We start from the raw sequence: 19,355 nt of genomic DNA, 5'->3' as shown, positions 1-19,355 counted from the left end.
TGGCAAAATCTTCCATGCACCTTGTCCTGTGTAACTCCAGACATGAAATATCAGGAACTACAAAAAGGTATGAAAGAGCATCAAAGAACTGATGTTGCATTTGCTTTAATGCAAAAAAGGATTGTGGGTGGATACTAATAGTGCAGATAAATGGATAGGGGAAAAGCAATTGATTTGTGAAAATACGTGACGTAAAATATTCAAGAATTAAGGACCAGTTTTATATATATAGAAGCCTATGAAAGGACATGGATGAAAAAACAGGATGGGATAAAAGGAGTCTCGTGCGTCAAGGTTTCATGCCTGTCAGTTGGCAGAAACCTCACTCAACAGTTGTGACTGGAATGTAATAGCCATGGGCACCTTGTTACAGCTAATAAGATATCAACATCATAGCATTATCAGTATCAAATGTCACAGAGTTAACAGTGAAAAAGTGTGCTTCATATTTGGTTCAATGAGTTGATGATGGATACAAACTACTTGTAAATGCCCCAAGGTTCTGCCAGTGTTCATTACATCACATAGCTCCAAATGTACTGTAGTTTCTTTGAACAAATCTTTTTCACGAGCCACGCAGAGAAACCGTGTAGGTTGTATAAACACCAAAAATGTAAAAAGTGACACTTGATAGGTTTCTGTGAGGAAAATTTGATCTAGCTTTTTGGAGTTACATGATGCAATGCCTAGGTAGGTGGCTATCATGGCAATCTCTATTAACATTAAACTCAGATGACTACCAGTCTCCAGCAAAGTCAAGATTACATCTCTATCTTGTCTGTCTCTGCAAAACCAAGACTATATCTCTATTTTCCTGTCTCAACAAAACCTAGACTACATCGGTATCCTCCCTGTCTCTACAAAGGACCGCAAGCGAGCCACTTCCACGAGGCGCATTTCGAAGTCTGTGCTAAGCGCATCATCATTCAGCCGGCTTAATACACTGCCATCGACCATTTCCTCTTGGAATTTCGCCACATACTTCTCCAACTTTAGTTTCGACAGAACATCTGTGACCTGAGCTATGGTCATCTGGTTCAGAGTCAGCGGCCAAGGTTTTTCGTCGGCGTTCGTCTCTCTTAGAGAGTTGGACTGTGATGCACCCGACTTCTCCACTGACGACGCTCCACCGCTCGCGTTGGTAGCCTCCAGAAGTGATGTCACAGCGGGTTTGGGCTCGAGGCCATTGGAGCTAGAGGTGTCTGTCTCGGTTATTTTTGAACTGATGGTGGGCCTGATCATGGCCATCTGCTGCTGATTGACATACGTACTTTCGCTCGCTGCCGACTTAGCTTCCATTTGAACAGGCTCGAACGACAGCGGACCTATCTTCGGCTTCGGCAAGACTTTGGGTTTGTCGTCGCCTTCCTCCGATTCAGACTTTCCGAATAATTTGGGAATCTTTCGTTTCTCTTTGGAATCCGCCATAACGTCCGTCTTCAACGGTGTCATGGCAAGGGGCTTCATGCTACTATTGAGCACAGGAGGCGCTGCTTCTGATGGCTTGGGGGCGGTAATGGCTGTTTTCTCTGTTGAAGTCTTGGATCTTTTTTCATCTGTACGACTTTCTTTGCCCTCCGCTGAGCCTGGGGGAGCAAAGCCCACAGGAACTGGTGACTCTTCGCCAACTGGTCGCATAGACAGAGACACAACCCCTACTGGAGCGACTGAGGGAATTTCCGAATCCTTTTTACATTTAAAAGCCTCAGCCTCTGTTTTGGGAACGGACCCTGCATCTCCATCCCGAGCGCGATCTCGTCTTTTTGCTAAAGCTTTGTCAAGCTCAGACTTCACGATATTTGGCTGTTCTTTCTGGAGGTTATGCATGACCTTTTTTCCCTTTTCAACCAGCGATACGCGTGTCTGGCCGCTCGCAGGCTCTGGAATCTCGTAGATACTGGAGCCTTGCTGCTCAGCGTTTGACGGCGCAGCGCTAGAAGTGTCCAGGTGTTCATCAACTGGAACAGGGGGCGGAGGACGGCGCGGTGTGCTAGGAGGGAGTTTGCTTGTTGGTGACATCTGGTCACGGTTAATGTTGACGCACAGTTGTTCTTTCTGCCCCTCAGGTGGCTGAGGCTTTGGTTTTACTGTTTTGCTCTCAGGTATCACTGATGTGCTTTTTGGTCTTGGTGGAGGAGGTTGACGATACCCTGTTTGTTTGATGTTAATGTAGACGTTGGTCTCGATGTCTGGATAAATGTTGGCTGATGGAGTCACGGTTTTGTCTGAAAGTTTTACCATCTCTGTAAAAAAAAGAAAAGTTCATAATGTTTTGACTGGTTTGAGTAGAAGAGAAGCAGAGGTAAAGATAAAGGCGATGAGTTGGCTTAAGGGTGAGTGCGTGTTGTACGTGCATGCTTTTTACTTCACTACATTTACTCCGGACTTGACAAATCTTATATGTTTTGGAGGCCATGAAACTTACCTTTGTCACCGTACTCCGCAGTGAAATCAACTTGACAAAGCTGTCCAGTTATGGAAGCCATGAAGTCCTGGAGGCCAGTGAAACGAGTTTTGTCCACTAGATCCGTTATTCGGCAAAACGTCACTTCCTTTAGGTACAACGGCACGGTAATCACCGATTCCAACAGTCTCCCTGTAAATATCAGTAAAAATCGTCATTACTATTGGTGCTGCCTTTCAGCGTAGGAGTTTCTTTACTCTGGCACCTTAAAATCACATGATCTTATCTTGTACAGCTGAGGACGAGTCCACAGCAATCCTTTGAAAACTTGTGCTTGCAAGATTACCTGTTTACATGTTCTTTATCTGCTTGTGGCATCTGTTTACAGGACATCGAATGCTTGTGTGAACTAGTAAGCCAGCATGAGCATAAAGTGGATGATGATCATCATCATTATTATTAATATTATTTACCTTGATTGACCGTGTTGGCCAAGAAGAAAGGTTCCTGAAGAACAGCCGCCACGTTCAAGGTGTCACAGAGGGACTTGTTCTCTTTGGTATGAACGCCGGACTCCGCGAACCGAATCCTCACAGGCACACCGTGTTTTACGATAATATCCCGCAAGCTCATTTCCTCTGCAATTTTGTAGAAAGAGATTTGTTTACCTTTGCTTTCAAAGAAATCATCGCGGTCCCTGCAGTCGTCATCATCGTTAGAGACACGTTTTATCTTTATTTGTTGTTATCATCCCTTTCTCTACATCGCCCTTCCTTCTTTCTCTCTGCTTTGCCATGTCTGTCTCATTCCCCTGACTAGTTTAAGACTATAGCTAACCTTGTGAGTCGTTAGCGGCGAAGTAGTGGCTGTAGTCGAGGGGGATGCTGAAGGTCTTGCCCTGCTTGTCGTACACCAGGGCGCGCTCCTGCACGTCGGTTCTGTGCAACAGCAGCACCTGCAACACGCAACGAAACACACTGACAATAATTACACAACACAGCCGCTGTGTGAACGTCCCACAACCCCCATGTGAACATGTCTGATTGCACGATCTTTCCTTCACTTACTGACAAATACACTCTCACTCAAACACCCACGCGTGCACTCGCTTTGCCTGCCTGTGACTATCAATGAGGCGATGATAACTGTGGTGGGAATTGTCCTGTGAAAGACCACAAATCATGATGTGTTATCTTGTGTGTTTGTTTTTGTTTCTTCTTGCTGTGAGATTTAGTGGCCAGACTATAAGTTAAAGTATATTTCGCTAAACAAACAAGCATGTTCTAATCGTCGTCTACCTATCGAGATCCATCTCGGAGCAGAAGTCATGGATTCAAAGCTCATACTGGCCAGTACGTGAAAAAAATTTCTTTCTGCTCAAACGTCTAATATAATGAGATTTCGCCACGCTGTCCTGAGTGTTTGATTTGGAGTATTTGTCCCTGACAAACGACTAGGATTGCTACCCCAAGAGTAGCAAGACAGGAAGAAGAGGGTGTGGTGGGTCGTCCCCCAGAGACAGTTGTGTACATCATAGGCGGTCTCTATGTTCAGGCATTCGAGGAGGATGTGTTATGTATATTTCGTGAGTACAGTGAAACATCAGTCATCAGTGATTAAATCGTGATTATAGCTTTGTGTGTGAACAGTTTTAACAGTAATTTTATGCCGAAATTCTGGTATTCTTCGACATATCAAACTGATTAAAAGAAACTTTCTAGTAGTTTACTCGATAACTAAGGCTGTTGTTGTTGGATGTGCATTAAGATATTGCTTTTTTTTACACTTACGACATATTTTTAATTAATGACTGTAACATAATTATTGTTATTACTAAATTTGCGCAGGTCCTGCAAAGAGGCAGATTTATGTGTCCTGTTTATAAGGAAAAAGAATTAACTCGCTAATTGTCTGAGCAACTGCGCGAGTGTTTAATGAGCGTCCGTCACACGTGTGCGCTCAGCGGGCTGTTTACTCCAAACCCGAAGAAAGAAGAATCTTCATACAAAGTAGAATTTGTGCTCTTCCACACCTAGACTAGACAGGATAAAGCAGCCATTTAACATCCTCTTCCTAATTTTTTTTTTTAAAGGGGAATGAGGGCTGAATGTTTTTAAAAATCGTGTTCCGCTTATTCTTCCATCCTCGTAAATAAAGAGTTCTCTCTCTCTCTCTTTCACTCACATGTTTTAATTTAAACTGGTGTTTAACATTCATTTATTTCTATAACTTAAACTGGAAAATTGTAAATGTATAAGTATGATGCATGAAGATAGTTTTTTGCTTCTGGGGAAAGCGATGAATTTTGATTCTTTTTGATTTATTGTATGTATTGACGAGTTTCCTTCTTGTCAGGAAAAGCTGTTCTGTCGTAATGCAGAGCACGATTCTAGTCTGTCTGCTTGTTTGCCTGCTTGCCCACCAATCTACCCTTGCAAATCCAGGTAAAAGCTAGACGACTATGTTGGCAATGCTCGAGGTAAAACAAGTCTGTGCAGAGTTGTTTGTGTTTGACCCTAACAGAAAAAAGAAACGGATCTTCGTAATCAGGTCTGGCTACTCGCGTCTCTTGTATCAGTCGAGTCGAAAAGCGGCGAATATCATCTGAATTCTCCTATCTCGCCTGGTTGTTATTCAAAATGTGACGAAAGAATGCGACAGTCCTGAGTCACAAACTTTTGTTTATTCTAGCTGTGACAAATTACTTCCTGAAGACCAGGGTTGTTTGTAATTGATAGCCGAGATTCCCATCAGCAGAAAACCAGAGACCAGAATGCCCAGTCACGCCAGCTGAACCCTTAGAAGTCAGCAAATTATTCTAAATTACTAGTGGTTATGTAGTCTAGTAGTTTCTATTTCTCAACGAATGATGCAAAGCTGTGAGGTGAAGCTTAGCCCTGAAACTGAAATGATCGCGACTGACTAATGCTCAGCTTACCTGTCCTGTGCAGAAGGACAACTCCTCCCTGTTGCCGTAGAAACCCTTGTTGACGATGACAAGCATCGGAAGAGAGGTGCGCCAGGTGTCGTAGAGGTCTTTGGCCGTCCACTCCTCCTCCCTCCGGAACACAAACTCCGCCATGCTTTTATCGTCTGCCAACAGTAGAGTAGTGGATATGTGGACACTTAACTACAGGATGAGGTCGCAGTTCTAGTCTTGTCAGTTTTTAATACCGTACACTCGTACAGTCTGTACGTAGCCATTACCTGGCCAAACTATGTCATTGGGAACATCCCATGCTTGATTCTCACATTGTGCTGTTATAGCAAAGATAAACAGGTTGTATAAACACTGTAGTTTTTTCTGTCTTAATGTAGTGTAGCTTAGTGTAACTTCATAGCCTGTGCAGCAAAAGTGTCAGTATGTGCGGTTGTGCCAGTGTAGACGTGACAGTATGGTGGGTTTATTGGGGGAGAGGGTAGAGAAGAGAAGAAGAGTAATGACAAGAAGGCCGACAACCAGGAAGTGTTATTGTCTCGTTTGTTTTTTTGTCTTTTTTTACGGGCAAGGCATGCAATTTGGCAGTGGTAATAAATAAGTAGCGCCTGGCACATTGTCGAGGTAAACATGAAGGGTCTACTATACCTAAGATAAGTACAGAGAAAGCGGAACATTCTTCTGGGAACACTCACCTTTCTTCCTTCCCTCTGTCGACCCATTATGGCCGTTCATTTTATATCTATCGAGAAAGGTAGAACGGCGTGGAGCAGACTTAAACACTACCTGGTGATGAAAGCTCGCTCTGACGACACGCACCATTGGCACCATTCACGGGCATTTTTTTTAGCGATTGGAAAAATGTCAGGTACACGTTATGGTTTGTGACGCCTGACAAGGAAGGTTACGTACGGGAGTTTTCCGTTACCTTAACTGTAGCCTTGTACTAATGTCTTCTTAATTAACACATGACGTGTGTCTATGTCTGTACACGTGCTTTAGCGAGGTATGTCAGTGCGTGTGGTTATGAGAGGATATGTAACTGTTTCCATATGTACTTTATATACATGCATTTATCACTCTCGAAGTATCTATGGTTCCAACTAAAACGCGATTATCACTATACTGAGATGTAAGATATTCCTAGTAGACAATAGAGAACAGACAGACAACACACAGTACCCATAATCTGCCTGTCTGTCCTCCCCCTCCCTCCCTAACATGGTTGTTTATCCTAAGCAATAAATGAATCATCTTTGGCAAGCTATAAGCACTCATCTCTACGTGTGTCTTATCTCAAGAGAAGCTCTTAGTCGTTTGTCTTACCTTACGCGTTCAGCGAGCTGGAGTGTGTGACATCCACGTACAGCACCACACACTGAATGAGTGCTGGTGCCTTCTCTGATTTGTTGCACCACGTGACGTACCCGGTACTCACAGGTAGTGTCCTCTCCTATGTTTGACAAATATTCTCACGCGCAAAGCAGGAAGTGTGTTCCACGCTTGCATCGCGTTATCGCCCCGCCGCGACCTGTCGCGCTGCGTAGGTCGTGCAGTGCATGGTGCACAACGATGAGAGGACGAGGCCATCAGAGAGGTCTTCCCGTACCGATATTTCTACGCCTTTTTCTTCCTTTTCTACTTCTTTGCGTGTAGTGAATATTGGAATTTCTCACATTCTCACCCCACGTTTCTTATTTTACATATTCTTCTGTAACTTCTATAGCATAATCTTTAATAGTATGATTTTTAATGTCGGTATGCAAATGATATATATATATATGTCCTTAGTAAGTTTACTGTCTCTCTGAACATTTGAAAACATTTGAGCTAATGCTACAGTGGTGTGTTGTCTTTGTGAGCGTCAATAGTAAGAGTGAGAGAAGTATGTAAGTCTCTTTTCATAAATTGTTTATATATATTGTCCATTGTGAGACATTGACTATAAGAACGTATGAGTATTTATATTAGTCAACTTCCCTGTCATGACCTGGATGCACGATGAGCTTCCTGTGGTGGACCAAGAGCAGCTGACACGTGGGAAAGCTGTATGGGTATAGATTCTTCTCTAATGAGGAAAGCCATCAACTTGTGTGAAAACCCTTCATGGAATATACAAATTGTTCTATATTACTATATTTACTTGCCTGGTATAGCATGTAAACAGTGAGAAATTAAAAAAAAGGCAAAGAATAAAAGGTTAAGATGATATTAAGGCGCAGGTTATCAGGTTGCCTATCTTCCGTTCAAAGTCCGCAGGGGAGGCGTCTTAGCCCTGCAGAGCGCTTACAAACCACGAAGTGTCGACTGAGCCATGCGGAGCTTAGACAGGATTTGGATCAGGGGGTAGAATGTGCTTAATAAAACCCCACTTTCATATTTTGACTGGAGTAAACAAAAATTTCCTGTTTAGGAGAATAGGACAGCATGTGCACATCTGTCTCCACTTTGAGAGGAGATGGTCGCCAACTGAACATAAGCCTAAGACTTCTGTCATGGACAGACAACGCCAACGAAATATTGAGCCCGCTCTATGAAGGCCTGGATCAGGAACGACCGCAAGGCCTATAATGAAGACAACCAAATGTGTGTGACTGGAGCCATTCTACATACACAGCTGTCTACATAAGGAAGTTCAACATTATACTAGTATGTCAAGGTGAAACAACTCATTGAGGAACTGGACCAACACCAGTGGTAGATTGTAGGGCTAGATGGCCAGATCTGGAGAAGCCAGAACGGACAAAGGCCACAGGATTTGGTAGTGCGAGCGGGTGGGTGGGGATAGCTTAAATCAAAGTTTCAATTTATTGAAGATGAGCATGGCAAAGGTATCCATGTCCTTAAAAAGGTGGTCGGAGCAGTAAATACCCATTTCCGGTAGACTGACCTCCATTCGGTCGTGTCTTTGCCAGACTTTGCAGTGTTTCCATTGTCCAAATTTACGCTCCGACTTAGAGAGAGCTGTGTAGGCCAGTGAGACATGCCTGTGAGACATAGCTGATATTAAAAGATAGGTAGCCTTCACACTCCTAAGTATGAAACCTTTGCTATGCAAGTGTTCCCGAGCATGCAGTACACCCCGCACGATATATATATGTGACCACTAGCTCTCTATACAAGATACATGTGACGACTAGCTGTATACACAAGACACATGTAACCGCTAGCTCCAGCAGATCTCTGTGAAATAGCCCATAACAGACAACAACAATGAGGGAGAACAGTCCAGTGTTGTAGCTGCTTGGTTAATACCACTTCTTTCTTGCGATCACAGTTTTCTACATCAGTCCGTTTAACAGCCACCTGCAGTCCTCTCGGCCAGTGCTGAGCTAGATGCACTGTGGTTGTATCTTTTGTGACCTTTGTCTATTCCTGTATAAAGCTGACAGACACAGGCCCCACTGTCAAACTGCACGATGACCACTTCTGATGACGATGACTCATTGATGGTGAGAGCGACCTTCACCTTGTCTACTGCCGATGGTGGGGAGGTGATGTCGTAAGGCTGACTTGCTGGTGGAGAATTAGATATCTGAGATTAGGAACAAGCACAATGCGTTTTTACTGATTTATCTGACATAACTTTTGTCTTTAGCTTCTTGTCACTCTTAAATCTATGAACTTGACCAGCTACTTGTTTTAGCAACACGTCTGTCGCGGGGCACGTGCTGGCTCTCCACGGCCTAGAGTTCAGATTGAGTTTGCAGTTGAGAGCAGAGATAGGGCCTGGCACTGAAGAAGTGAAGGCGACAGCAGTGAGCTACATGCAGGCAGAAATCACATGCAGGATCACACACACACAAACTCACAAAACACACACACATAAACATCTCATCAACAGACGACAGAGTGACGCGCATAGATCCAGAATCTAATCTACACAACATGAAGCAACGTACGTGGTTCGTAAATAGTAAATGGAAAGCGTCATGATCCACACTAGTCCACAATGTCTACAATGCTAGAACAACTACAAGTGTCAGTAAAGAAAGCACAAAATCCGGTAAATCAAAAATCCAAAGCAAGATGGAAGAAAGGGAGACAGAAACCGTTACTGGAAAATGTCTGTTGTAAGAAATGAGGCAGCACAAACACTGAAGAACATCAAATAACAGAGGCGAACTGCACAACAAACATCACAGATGAGTAGGAGAAACCAAAACTCGACGTAGATCCACAGACGAGACAAAACGACAGACCAGTCGGTTAGGCAAAAGGACATCACTCTCCAACAGCTGATTAGATATCACCATCATAGCAAGATCAGTATCAAATGTGGAGTTTAGAGTGAAGAGCTCCATTACAGATGTACATATTCGGTACGATGAGTTGATGATAATTACAAACTGCTTGTAAATGCCCCAAGATTCATAGGAAAGATGACATAATTGTCTGAGTCTGCCAGTGTTCATTACATCACATAGCTCCAAATGTCCTGTAGTTTCTTTGAACAAATCTTTTTCACGAGCCACCCAGAGAAACCGTTTAGGTTGTATAAACACCAAAAATGCAAAAAGTGACACCTGACAGGTTTCTGTGAGGAAGATTTGATCTAGCTTTTTGTATATCAGCAATCTCTAATAACATTAAACTCAGATGACTTTCAGTCTCTAGCAAAGTCAAGACTACATCTCTATCTTGTCTGTCTCTGCAAAACCTAGTCTACATCGGTACTTTTCTTGTCTCTACAAAGCCAAGACTACATCGGTATCCTCCCTGTCTCTACAAAGGACCGCAAGCGAGCCACTTCCACGAGGCGCATTTCGAAGTCTGTGGTAAGAGCATTATCATTCAGCCGGCTTAATACACTGCCATCGACCATTTCCTCTTGGAATTTCGCCACATACTTCTCCAACTTTAGTTTCGACAGAACATCTGTGACCTGAGCTATGGTCATCTGTTTCAGAGTCAGAGGCCAAGGTTTTTCGTCGGCGTTGGTCTCTCTTAGACAGTTGGACTGTGATGCACCCGACTTCTCCACTGACGGCGCTCCACCGCTCGCGTTGGTAGCTTGTGATGTCACAGGGGGTTTGGGCTCGAGGCCATTGGGGCTAGAGGTGTCTGTCTCGGTTATTTTTGAACTGATGGTGGGCCTGATCAGGGCCATCTGCTGCTGGTTGACATACGTACTTTCGCTCGCTGCCGACGTAGCTTCCATTTGAACAGGCTCGAACGACAGCGGACCTATCTTCGGCTTCGGCAAGACTTTGGGTTTGTCGTTGCCTTCCTCCGATTCAGACTTTCCGAATAATTTGGGAATCTTTCGTTTCTCTTTGGAATCCGCCATAACGTCCGTCTTCAACGGTGTCATGGCAAGGGGCTTCATGCTACTATTGAGCACAGGAGGTGCTGCTTCTGATGGCTTGGGGGCGGTAATGGCTGTTTTCTCTGTTGAAGTCTTGGATCTTTTTTCATCTGGAATACTTTCTTTGCCATCCGCTGAGCCTGGCGGAGCAGATACCACAGGAACTGGTGACTCGTCGCCAACTGATCTCATAGACAGAGACACAACCCCTGGTGGAGCGACTGAGGGAATTTCCGAAGCCTTTTTACATTTAAAAGCCTCAGCCTCTGTTTTGGGAACGGACCCTGCGTCTCCAATCCGAGCGCGATCTCGTCTTTTTGCTAAAGCTTTGTCAAGCTCAGACTTCACGATGGGTGGCTGTTTTGTGGGAAGTTTGTGCACGACCTTCTTTCTCTCTTCAACCAGCGATACGCGTGTCTGGCCGCTCGCAGGCTCTGAAATCTCGTAGATACTGGAGTCGTATTTGACGCCTTGTTGCTCAGCGTTTGACGGCGCAGCGCTAGAAGAGTCCAGGTGTTCATCAACCGGAACAGGGGGCGGAGGACGGCGCGGTGTGCTAGGAGGGAGTTTGCTTGTTGGTGACATCTGGTCACGGCTGATGTTGATGTACAGTTGTTCCTTCTGCTCCTCAGGTGCAGTGGTAGAAGAGTCCAGGTGTTCATCCACTGCAACAGTGGAAGAAGGACGGGGCGGAGGACGGCGCAGTGTGCTAGGAGGGAGTTTGTTTGCGTGTGGCACCTGGTCACGGTTGATGTTGATGTACAGTGCCTCCTTCTGCCCTTCAGGTAGATGAGGCTTTGGTTTCCCTGCTTTGCTCTCAGGTATCACTGATGTGCTTTTGGGTCTTGGTGGAGGAGGTTGACGATACCCTGTTTGTTTGATGTTAATGTAGACGTTGGTCTCGATGTCTGGATAAATGTTGGCTGATGGAGTCACGGTTTTGTCTGAAAGTTTTACCATCTCTGTAGATAAAAGAAAAATTCATGACGTTTTGACTGGTTGATGAGATGAGTTGAGGGTGAGTACGTGTTGTACGTGCTTGTTTTTCACTTCACTGCATTTACTCTGGTTAGAATAGATCTCCGTCTTTTTTGTTCAATTACAATTTCTAGAAACTTCCCCACTGCTGTCAAAATAATGATATTACAGGACCACGAGAGAGGATGAAACCTTTGTCGCTGTAATCCACAGAGAAATCGACAAAGTCGTTAATGAAGGAGACCATGACACACCTTTATTGTTTTAATTACACGGTAAAATTGACTTGAGAAAGTTGCTTAGTCCTGGAGGCCATGAAACTTACCTTTGTCACCGTACTCCGCAGTGAAATCAACTTGACAAAGTTGCTCAGTTATGGAAGCCATGAAGTCCTGGAGGCTAGTGAAACGAGTTTTGTCCACTAGATCCGTTATTCGGCAAAACGTCACTTCCTTTAGGTACAACGGCACGGTAATCACCGATTCCAACAGCCTCCCTGTCATCAGTCAAAATCGTCATTACTATTGGTGCTGCCTTTAAGCTTAGAAGTTTTCTTACTCTGGCACCTTAAAATCACATGATCTTATCTTGTACATCTGAGCACGAGTCCACAGCAATCCTGTGAAAACTTGTACTAGGAAGATTACCCTGTTTTTATCAGTGAATGTACATTTGCAGCCTGTTGTAAGTCGTACACTCTTTTGTTTTAGCGGTATTTATACAAAACACTATTTTCATGATGTTGACCGTTTTGATGAATCCTGTGCCTGCTGGGGGAGGGGTAGGTGGTTGTATTTCTTTCATACTACTTAACTGTTAATGGCGATTATTATTATTATTATTATTATTATTATTATTATTATTATTATTATTATTATTATTATTATTATTATTATTATTATTATTATTATTATTATTATTATTATTAACCTTGATTGACCGTGTTGGCCAAGAAGAAAGGTTCCTGAAGAACAGCTACCACGTTCAAGGTGTCACACAGGGACTTGTTCTCTTTGGTATGAACTCCGGACTCCGCGAACCGAATCCTCACAGGCACACCGTGTTTTACGATAATATCCCGCAAGGTCATTTCCTCTGCAATATTGTAGAAAGAGATTTGTTTACCTTTTCTTTCAAAGAAATCATCGCGGTCCCTGCAGTCGTCATCATCGTTAGATACACGTTTTATCTTTATTGTTGACCACACCATTATTGTCTCTGTAACCCTCTTTCTCTACATCGCCCTTTCTTTGTCTCTCTCTCTCTCTGCTGTACCATGTCTGTCTCATTCTCCTAACTAGTTAAATCTTAACTCATCTTTTAAGCCATGAATTTAGTTGTATATATCTGCAAATCGTCAGGCAAACATAACGGGATTCTGGGAAGTGCCTTATGATAGTAAGAGTTTGTTGTGCTGCTGGTCTACGTAGTGTACACGCGCGTACAAATTCGCTCGGTTGTACGTTAAACTCAACATATTTGAAAGGATTTCTCTAGACACTATAGCTAACCTTGTGAGTCGTTAGCGGCGAAGTAGTGGCTGTAGTCGAGGGGGATGCTGAAGGTCTTGCCCTGCCTGTCGTACACCAGGGCGCGCTCCTGCACGTCGGTTTTGTGCAGCAACAGCACCTGCAACACGCAACGAAACGCATTACAATAATTACACAACACAGCAGCTGTGCGAACGTCCCCCAACCCCCATGTGAACATGTCTGATAGCATGATCTCTCCTTCACTTACTGACAAACACACTCTCACTCAAACACCCACGCGTGCACTCGCTTTGCCTGCCTGTCGATCTCCTAACGGTACGGGAAAAACGAGATATTTATACAAAAATACATAAATAAAACTATATGTATATATGTCTATAAATAAAAGAAAGTTCTGGCAACTTCGACACACATCCATCTTCAATTTCTCATTGTCGGTATCGAAAAGTACGTATCAGGATCACATTGAGGTCAAAGCTAAGAAATGTCTCTCATTCGATTCTTCCATTTCTCAAACGAATGATGCAAAGCTGTGAGGTGAAGCTTAGCCCTGAAACTGAAATGATCACGACTGACTAATGCTCAGCTTACCTGTCCTGTGCAAAAGGACAACTCCTCCCTGTTGCCGTAGAAACCCTTGTTGACGATGACAAGCACAGGAAGAGAGGTGCGCCAGGTGTCGTAGAGGTCTTTGGCCGTCCACTCCTCCTCCCTCCGGAACACAAACTCCGCCATGCTTTTATCGTCTGCCAACAGTAAAGTAGTGGACATGTGGACACTTAACTACAGGAGGAGGTCGCAGTTCTAGTCTTACCAGCTGTAAATACCGTACAGTCTGTAGCCATTACTCATCCAAACTATGTGTGTCATTGGGAACATCCCATCATCAGGTCTGAAGTATTGTGTCAGGGAATGTACTCTAGCTGTTATCAGATTTCATTGTTGTCTTAGGGGGTACAGCTAGATTAAGATAAATCTTTGAATACCTTTATTTATGTCTTCACTATCACTGTCTTCCTTGAGAGGTTTGTTTTATTGCTGCTGTTGGTATTTTCGGAGGTGAGCCTTGCTCGTCACCTTGTGCTGTTATAGTAAAGATAAACAGGTTGTATAAACACTGTAGTTTTTTCTGTCTTAATGTAGCATAGCTTACGTATTACTTCACAGCCAGTAGAAGTAACAGTATGGTGGGTTTATTGGGGGAGCGGGTAGAGAAGAGAAGAATGGTAATGACAAGATGGCTGACAACCAGGAAGTGTTATCTGGTTTGTTTGTCAGCCAAGGCATGCAATTTGGCAGTGGTAATAAAGAAGTAGCGCCTGGCACATTGTAGAGGTAAACATGAAGGGTCTACTATACCTACGATAAGTACAGAGAAAGTGGAACATTTTTCTGGAAACACTCAGCTTTCTTCCTTCCCTCTTTCCACCCATTGTGGCCGTTCATTTTATATCTATCGAGAAAGTTAGAACAGCGTGGAGCAGACCTAAGCTACCTGGGAAAAAATCTAGGTCTGACGACACGCACCATTGGCATCAGTCACAGGCGGGTTTAAAACGATTAGAAAAATGTCAGGTACACGTTATGGTTTGTGACGCTTGACAAGGAAGGTTACGTACTGGATTTTTCCGTTACCTTAACTGTAGCCTTGTACTAATGTCTTCTTAATTAGCACATGACGTGTGTCTATGTCTGTACACGTGCTTTAGCGAGGCGTGTCAGTGTGTGTGTGGTTATGAGAGGATATGTAACTGTTTCAATATGTAGGTTATATACATGCATTTATTACTCTCGAAGTATCTACGGTATTTACCAACTAAAAAGCGATTATCACTATACTGAGATGTAAGATATCCCTAGTAGACAACAGAGAATAGACAGACAACACACAGTACCCACAATCTGCCTGTCTGTCCCCCCCCCCCACCTCCCTAACATGGTTGTTTATTCTGAGCAATAAATGAATCATCTTTGGTAAGCAATAAGCACTCATCTCTACTGGTGTCTTATCGTCAGAAAAGCTCTTAGTCGTTAGTCTTACCTTACGCGTTCAGCGAGCTGGAGTGTGTGACATCCACGTCCAACAACACACATTGAATGAGTGCTGGTGCCTTCTCTGATTTGTTGCACCACGTGACGTACCCGATACTTCGCTTGCACCCGGCGCGGAATGCACTCGACGGTACAGTCCCCACCCATCCTCATACACACACTCGACTAGACAGCGGCTTCAGGTTACAGGATGTATTCACACTGCAGGCATGAACGGTACATAAACGATATCTACGGTCTTTGCTGCAAGTTTTAATAATATGTTGCATTACTGTATAATATTACTTTCAGCCCTCCCATGTTAAGTAGCTGCAGGTCGCAACTCTTTTCTTGTTTTTATGTAAGAAGCACATATAGAGGGGCCTTATTTATTATTGTTGTTGTTGTTGTTTTACTGCAGTGTGAGTTTTTGGCGTTGATTACCTCAAAATCACCAGAGATATTTTTTGATCAAATAAATGGATAATTTTAGCTTAGTATGATAATTTTCACGATCCGTGGACATATATATTGCCCCTTCATTTTACCAGACACAAATCTTCAGCAATCGACGTGCACACACACACACACACACACACAAAATGATAAAATGGATACATGAATACTCGTATTCTCACGGCTTGTGAGCAGAGTTAAAAACGTGTATCCTCATTCTGTGCGCAGGTAAGAATCTACTGTCCATGGAAGGATAAATAATCGGTACGGTACTTGGGCGATGTTTGAAGATTTGGCTACCCCCAAAGTTAGTGGTCATTCATTCACATTGGGAGTCAGTATATATTATATGTTATTTGACATATGTATATGTTATTTATATGTAATGCTAACATTACTCCTGCGTCAGTTGACGGTACTTGATCCCCTAATTTCCTCCAAGTCATACAAATCCCACAAATCATAATGACCGTTATGTTTTAGGCCATGAGGTTGTTCCAAAAGTCGTGAAATCCACTAGGATCAAACAGCGCAAGAAACAAAATGACAGTTGCCCGCTTTTTCTGTTGATGCAAAATGTCGGGATACTAAATTTACCTTTGGTGATAGATTTGTTACACAGACTCAACGGCTGCTCTTTTTCCTTCTTAATTGCTTCGATGCGCATAAATATTGTACACACTATTGGTAGACCGTGGAAAGTTTCAATCAGAGATGAATAAAGCACAAGCTGGTTGTTGGGTCAGTGAACCATAACCACTGTTCCGACGACTGTATTGTGAGTGAATGTTTGCTCAAGCATGCAGCAAAAGTAAGTGTTTGCCATCGCCGCCATTCTTTTGTCATAAACTCAATTAACCTTCTGTGCATACGAGCCCGGATTCCACTTGTTATGACAGGCACTGTGTCGCCCGGTGTGATGTGATGACTCTTATGCTTTAATGTCATTGACACCACCATTCCACCTTTCCATTGTAACAGTTGTCAAGTTAGACATAGAGAGCAGACTCATTATGGGTTAGATAACACAAAAGGCTTGATTTTTTTTTACATGAATTAATGGATGAGTTGAAAGTCGGAACAGATCGTGTGTTTTCTAAGCTGACCATCACTCCGACCGTGTGACATGCAAGGGAACTCTAATAAAAACATACGGTTTTGCGGGCTAGAGTTATTTTACAAAGTTCATGTCTCTACAGGGCTGCGACTTTTATTTTATGGGTTCTTTTTTAAATGCAATCATCCAGGGGAAGAAACTATAATTCCATGTTTGAATTTTGTTATTAATTTTTCGTTTTAGTGACATATTTATTCCCATCTTAAGAATCGATTAGGCGAGATAGCTTATAGTTTACTTCTCCTGCAGTAGCAGTTACCTATATCTCCCTTAACTAGGATTATAAGTTTCTCATAGAAAATTTAATTTAAAAAATGTTCTACTATACTTTTGGACTGCAGAAAATAATTAAATTTAACATTGCATTGTCACCGGAATTAAATGAGCGACTTGTGAAAATTTCAAACCTCTAGGACGAAGGGAAGAGAGCAAAAAAATCGATTATGAAATTCGACATATAGTGATTTAATAAATGCGTGTAATAAAAAGAAGAAAAAAATTAATAAACGGCGATCGAACCCATCCGTGCGCCTATACCTCCGTTATTGGGTCCCAGGGCCTATTATAGGCGCCTCTAATGGTCGAACCGGCTTTGATGTGGTATATAGTACTGTCTAGTACTCAGGGATGGGCAAGCTACTTTTAATTTGTAGCCGGCTACGCTACAGCTACTTTTTTTCAAAATGTAGCCGGCTACACTACAGCTACAATTTTGCAAAAAGTAGCCAGCTACTTTGGGCTACTTTTAAAATGTAGCCAGCTTCTTTTGGCTACTTTTAAAAGCGTGATGTTATAACAAGTTAGCTGTAGCCAGCTGGCTGTAGCAACATACACAAACATCAAACATACACACAAAACACTATTACTTGCTTTACAAAGTTTTTATTATAATAATGAAACGGAGAACTGCGATATACCGACAATTTTATTTAGTGAATCCATAAATGCTTTCATTCATTCCTTGCACCCTTCCTCCCCCGGCCTTTTTCACACAATAAGTACACGTATTTTACGATTATATTAAACATTTCTGGATCTTTTTCCTCATCCTGTTTTAGTGACAAAAGAAATTATATAAGTTTTCCGATAAACATTTGTTTTCTATAACTATTTGTTCCCTATTACTTAGAAATGAAAACTAACCAGATGCTTAAGTATCAGGTACCTGGTGGAATTTTCAATAAGTTAGGTTATGTGCTGATGAAAAATGTCAAAATCTTATCAATACTGTGACAATGAACAACAGACCATTGAAATAAATGAGTTTGCATGGAATATAAGTAAAACACTGCTTAATCTAATTTAGGCAAGCAGATCATAAGGCATTTTTTTCTAACACTGACACTGAAAACAAAGAAAGGAACACAAACTAATTGTTTCCAAAAGCTGATAGGGTGAAAAGTATAGTCCTGGTATACTAGAATAGACTTTAATTATATAGTAGGATGTCAAATGTAGCATATAAACACTGAAATATATTTTTCAAAAATGATCTGATACAAGATATATTTATTTTAAATCTTTAAGCTTGAATTTCTCTGTTTGTCGTTTTTGACATCCAGTCCTAAACTATAAAAACATATTTCTCAAGATTGGCTTGTGCTACAGCAGTAAAATTTTGCAATTTTGTTTAGAAATGCATAAGCTACAAAGTGATGCATTTGAGAATATGGTATAAACATTACTTTTGATAAAATTAACATTTTTCTAAATATTTTCTTAATATTTAATTGCCACATTCACACTGAGTCGGGGGGTACCATGTCTGATTTTTTATATCTCCTAAAAATGTTGAGATATCAAAACGCCTTATGCATCAGTTTTCTTATCAGTGCCTGTAGTTTACAAAAAAACCAAAACCTTTGGTATATGACTTATGGTATTGTGTAAATTTGTTTTTTAAATGCTTGTACGTTTTGAAACAAAAACGTTGATTAAAGTCACAATTTTCACTTTAGATACTCAAAAACAGTTTTAAAGTGCTATATTTATGTTAGTTTGTTACTCTATATTTAAAAAGCCTTAAAGATATTTAAAATATGGATTTTAATTTTTGGAGTGTACCGGTAACCTTAAAACAAATCTACATTTAGTCCTTCATGGAATTGAATTTGACCAGAACTTTGGCCTCGAAGTTGCTGTCTGTCACCCTTGTGCGCAGCTTTTGTCATGATAAGTCCTGCCAGACTGAACTATCTCTCAACAATTCTTGCATTTGAAACTATACCCACATTTTGTGGCTTCGCAAAATGTAAAAAATTTCAAATAAGGCTGGAAATTGATGGGTACGTCCATCTTCGTTTTTCAAATCGCTCCCGCCACATGGACGACCCGGTACTTCCGGTTACTGAGCGTGCGAGACACGTGGTGTCTGGCTGTCAACACACCGAGCAGTGAGAGCAGTGGCTGTCGTCGTCTTGCTGACACGCTGTCGACGAATGGTCGTGTAACCAACACGTCAAATGGCTACGTAGAGTGGCTGTCGTACCAGAAATAACACAGAGATTGAATTCCACACTGAAGTTTTCTTTAATTCAGTATCTTTTTCTCAGCAGCTGGCCTAACTTCTCTCTCTCTCTCCAATTCACAAAGAGGTCCCACACCACTGTCAGCCCTGCTATTTATTCTCC

General features: G+C 42.3%; 2 protein-coding genes across 5 annotated transcripts; both read right to left on the bottom strand.

Annotated features, from left to right (window-relative positions):
- Nucleotides 1–86: 86 nt before the first annotated feature.
- LOC112561442 (proteoglycan 4-like) lies at nucleotides 87–7,111 on the bottom strand. 3 transcript variants are annotated; one of them, XM_025233948.1, is made up of 6 exons: nucleotides 6,674–7,111; nucleotides 5,343–5,497; nucleotides 3,242–3,359; nucleotides 2,878–3,042; nucleotides 2,426–2,596; nucleotides 87–2,243 (listed from the first exon to the last, which is right to left on the bottom strand). In XM_025233948.1, the coding sequence occupies exons 2-6, from the start codon at nucleotides 5,484–5,486 to the stop codon at nucleotides 835–837; spliced, it is 2,007 nt and encodes a 668-aa protein (XP_025089733.1). In that variant the 5' UTR covers nucleotides 5,487–5,497; nucleotides 6,674–7,111; the 3' UTR covers nucleotides 87–834. The 3 variants fall into 3 exon arrangements, with proteins under 3 accessions (XP_025089733.1, XP_025089732.1, XP_025089731.1); XM_025233947.1 differs by having other exon boundaries at nucleotides 6,669–7,110; XM_025233946.1 differs by lacking the exon at nucleotides 6,674–7,111 and adding an exon at nucleotides 6,038–6,297.
- Nucleotides 7,112–9,203: 2,092 nt separating this feature from the next.
- On the bottom strand, nucleotides 9,204–15,341 carry LOC112561441 (proteoglycan 4-like). Of its 2 annotated transcripts, XM_025233944.1 has the most exons (7): nucleotides 15,163–15,341; nucleotides 14,108–14,204; nucleotides 13,713–13,867; nucleotides 13,140–13,257; nucleotides 12,559–12,723; nucleotides 11,954–12,124; nucleotides 9,204–11,612 (listed from the first exon to the last, which is right to left on the bottom strand). In XM_025233944.1, exons 3-7 carry the CDS (start codon nucleotides 13,854–13,856, stop codon nucleotides 10,045–10,047), a joined length of 2,166 nt encoding a protein of 721 aa, XP_025089729.1. In that variant the 5' UTR covers nucleotides 13,857–13,867; nucleotides 14,108–14,204; nucleotides 15,163–15,341; the 3' UTR covers nucleotides 9,204–10,044. The 2 variants fall into 2 exon arrangements, with proteins under 2 accessions (XP_025089729.1, XP_025089730.1); XM_025233945.1 differs by lacking the exon at nucleotides 14,108–14,204.
- Nucleotides 15,342–19,355: the final 4,014 nt, after the last annotated feature.

The sequence above is a fragment of the Pomacea canaliculata genome, linkage group LG4 (genome assembly GCF_003073045.1).
Source record: "Pomacea canaliculata isolate SZHN2017 linkage group LG4, ASM307304v1, whole genome shotgun sequence".
Classification (NCBI taxonomy): domain Eukaryota; kingdom Metazoa; phylum Mollusca; class Gastropoda; order Architaenioglossa; family Ampullariidae; genus Pomacea; species Pomacea canaliculata.
This window is presented reverse-complemented; position numbering and strand designations above follow the sequence as displayed.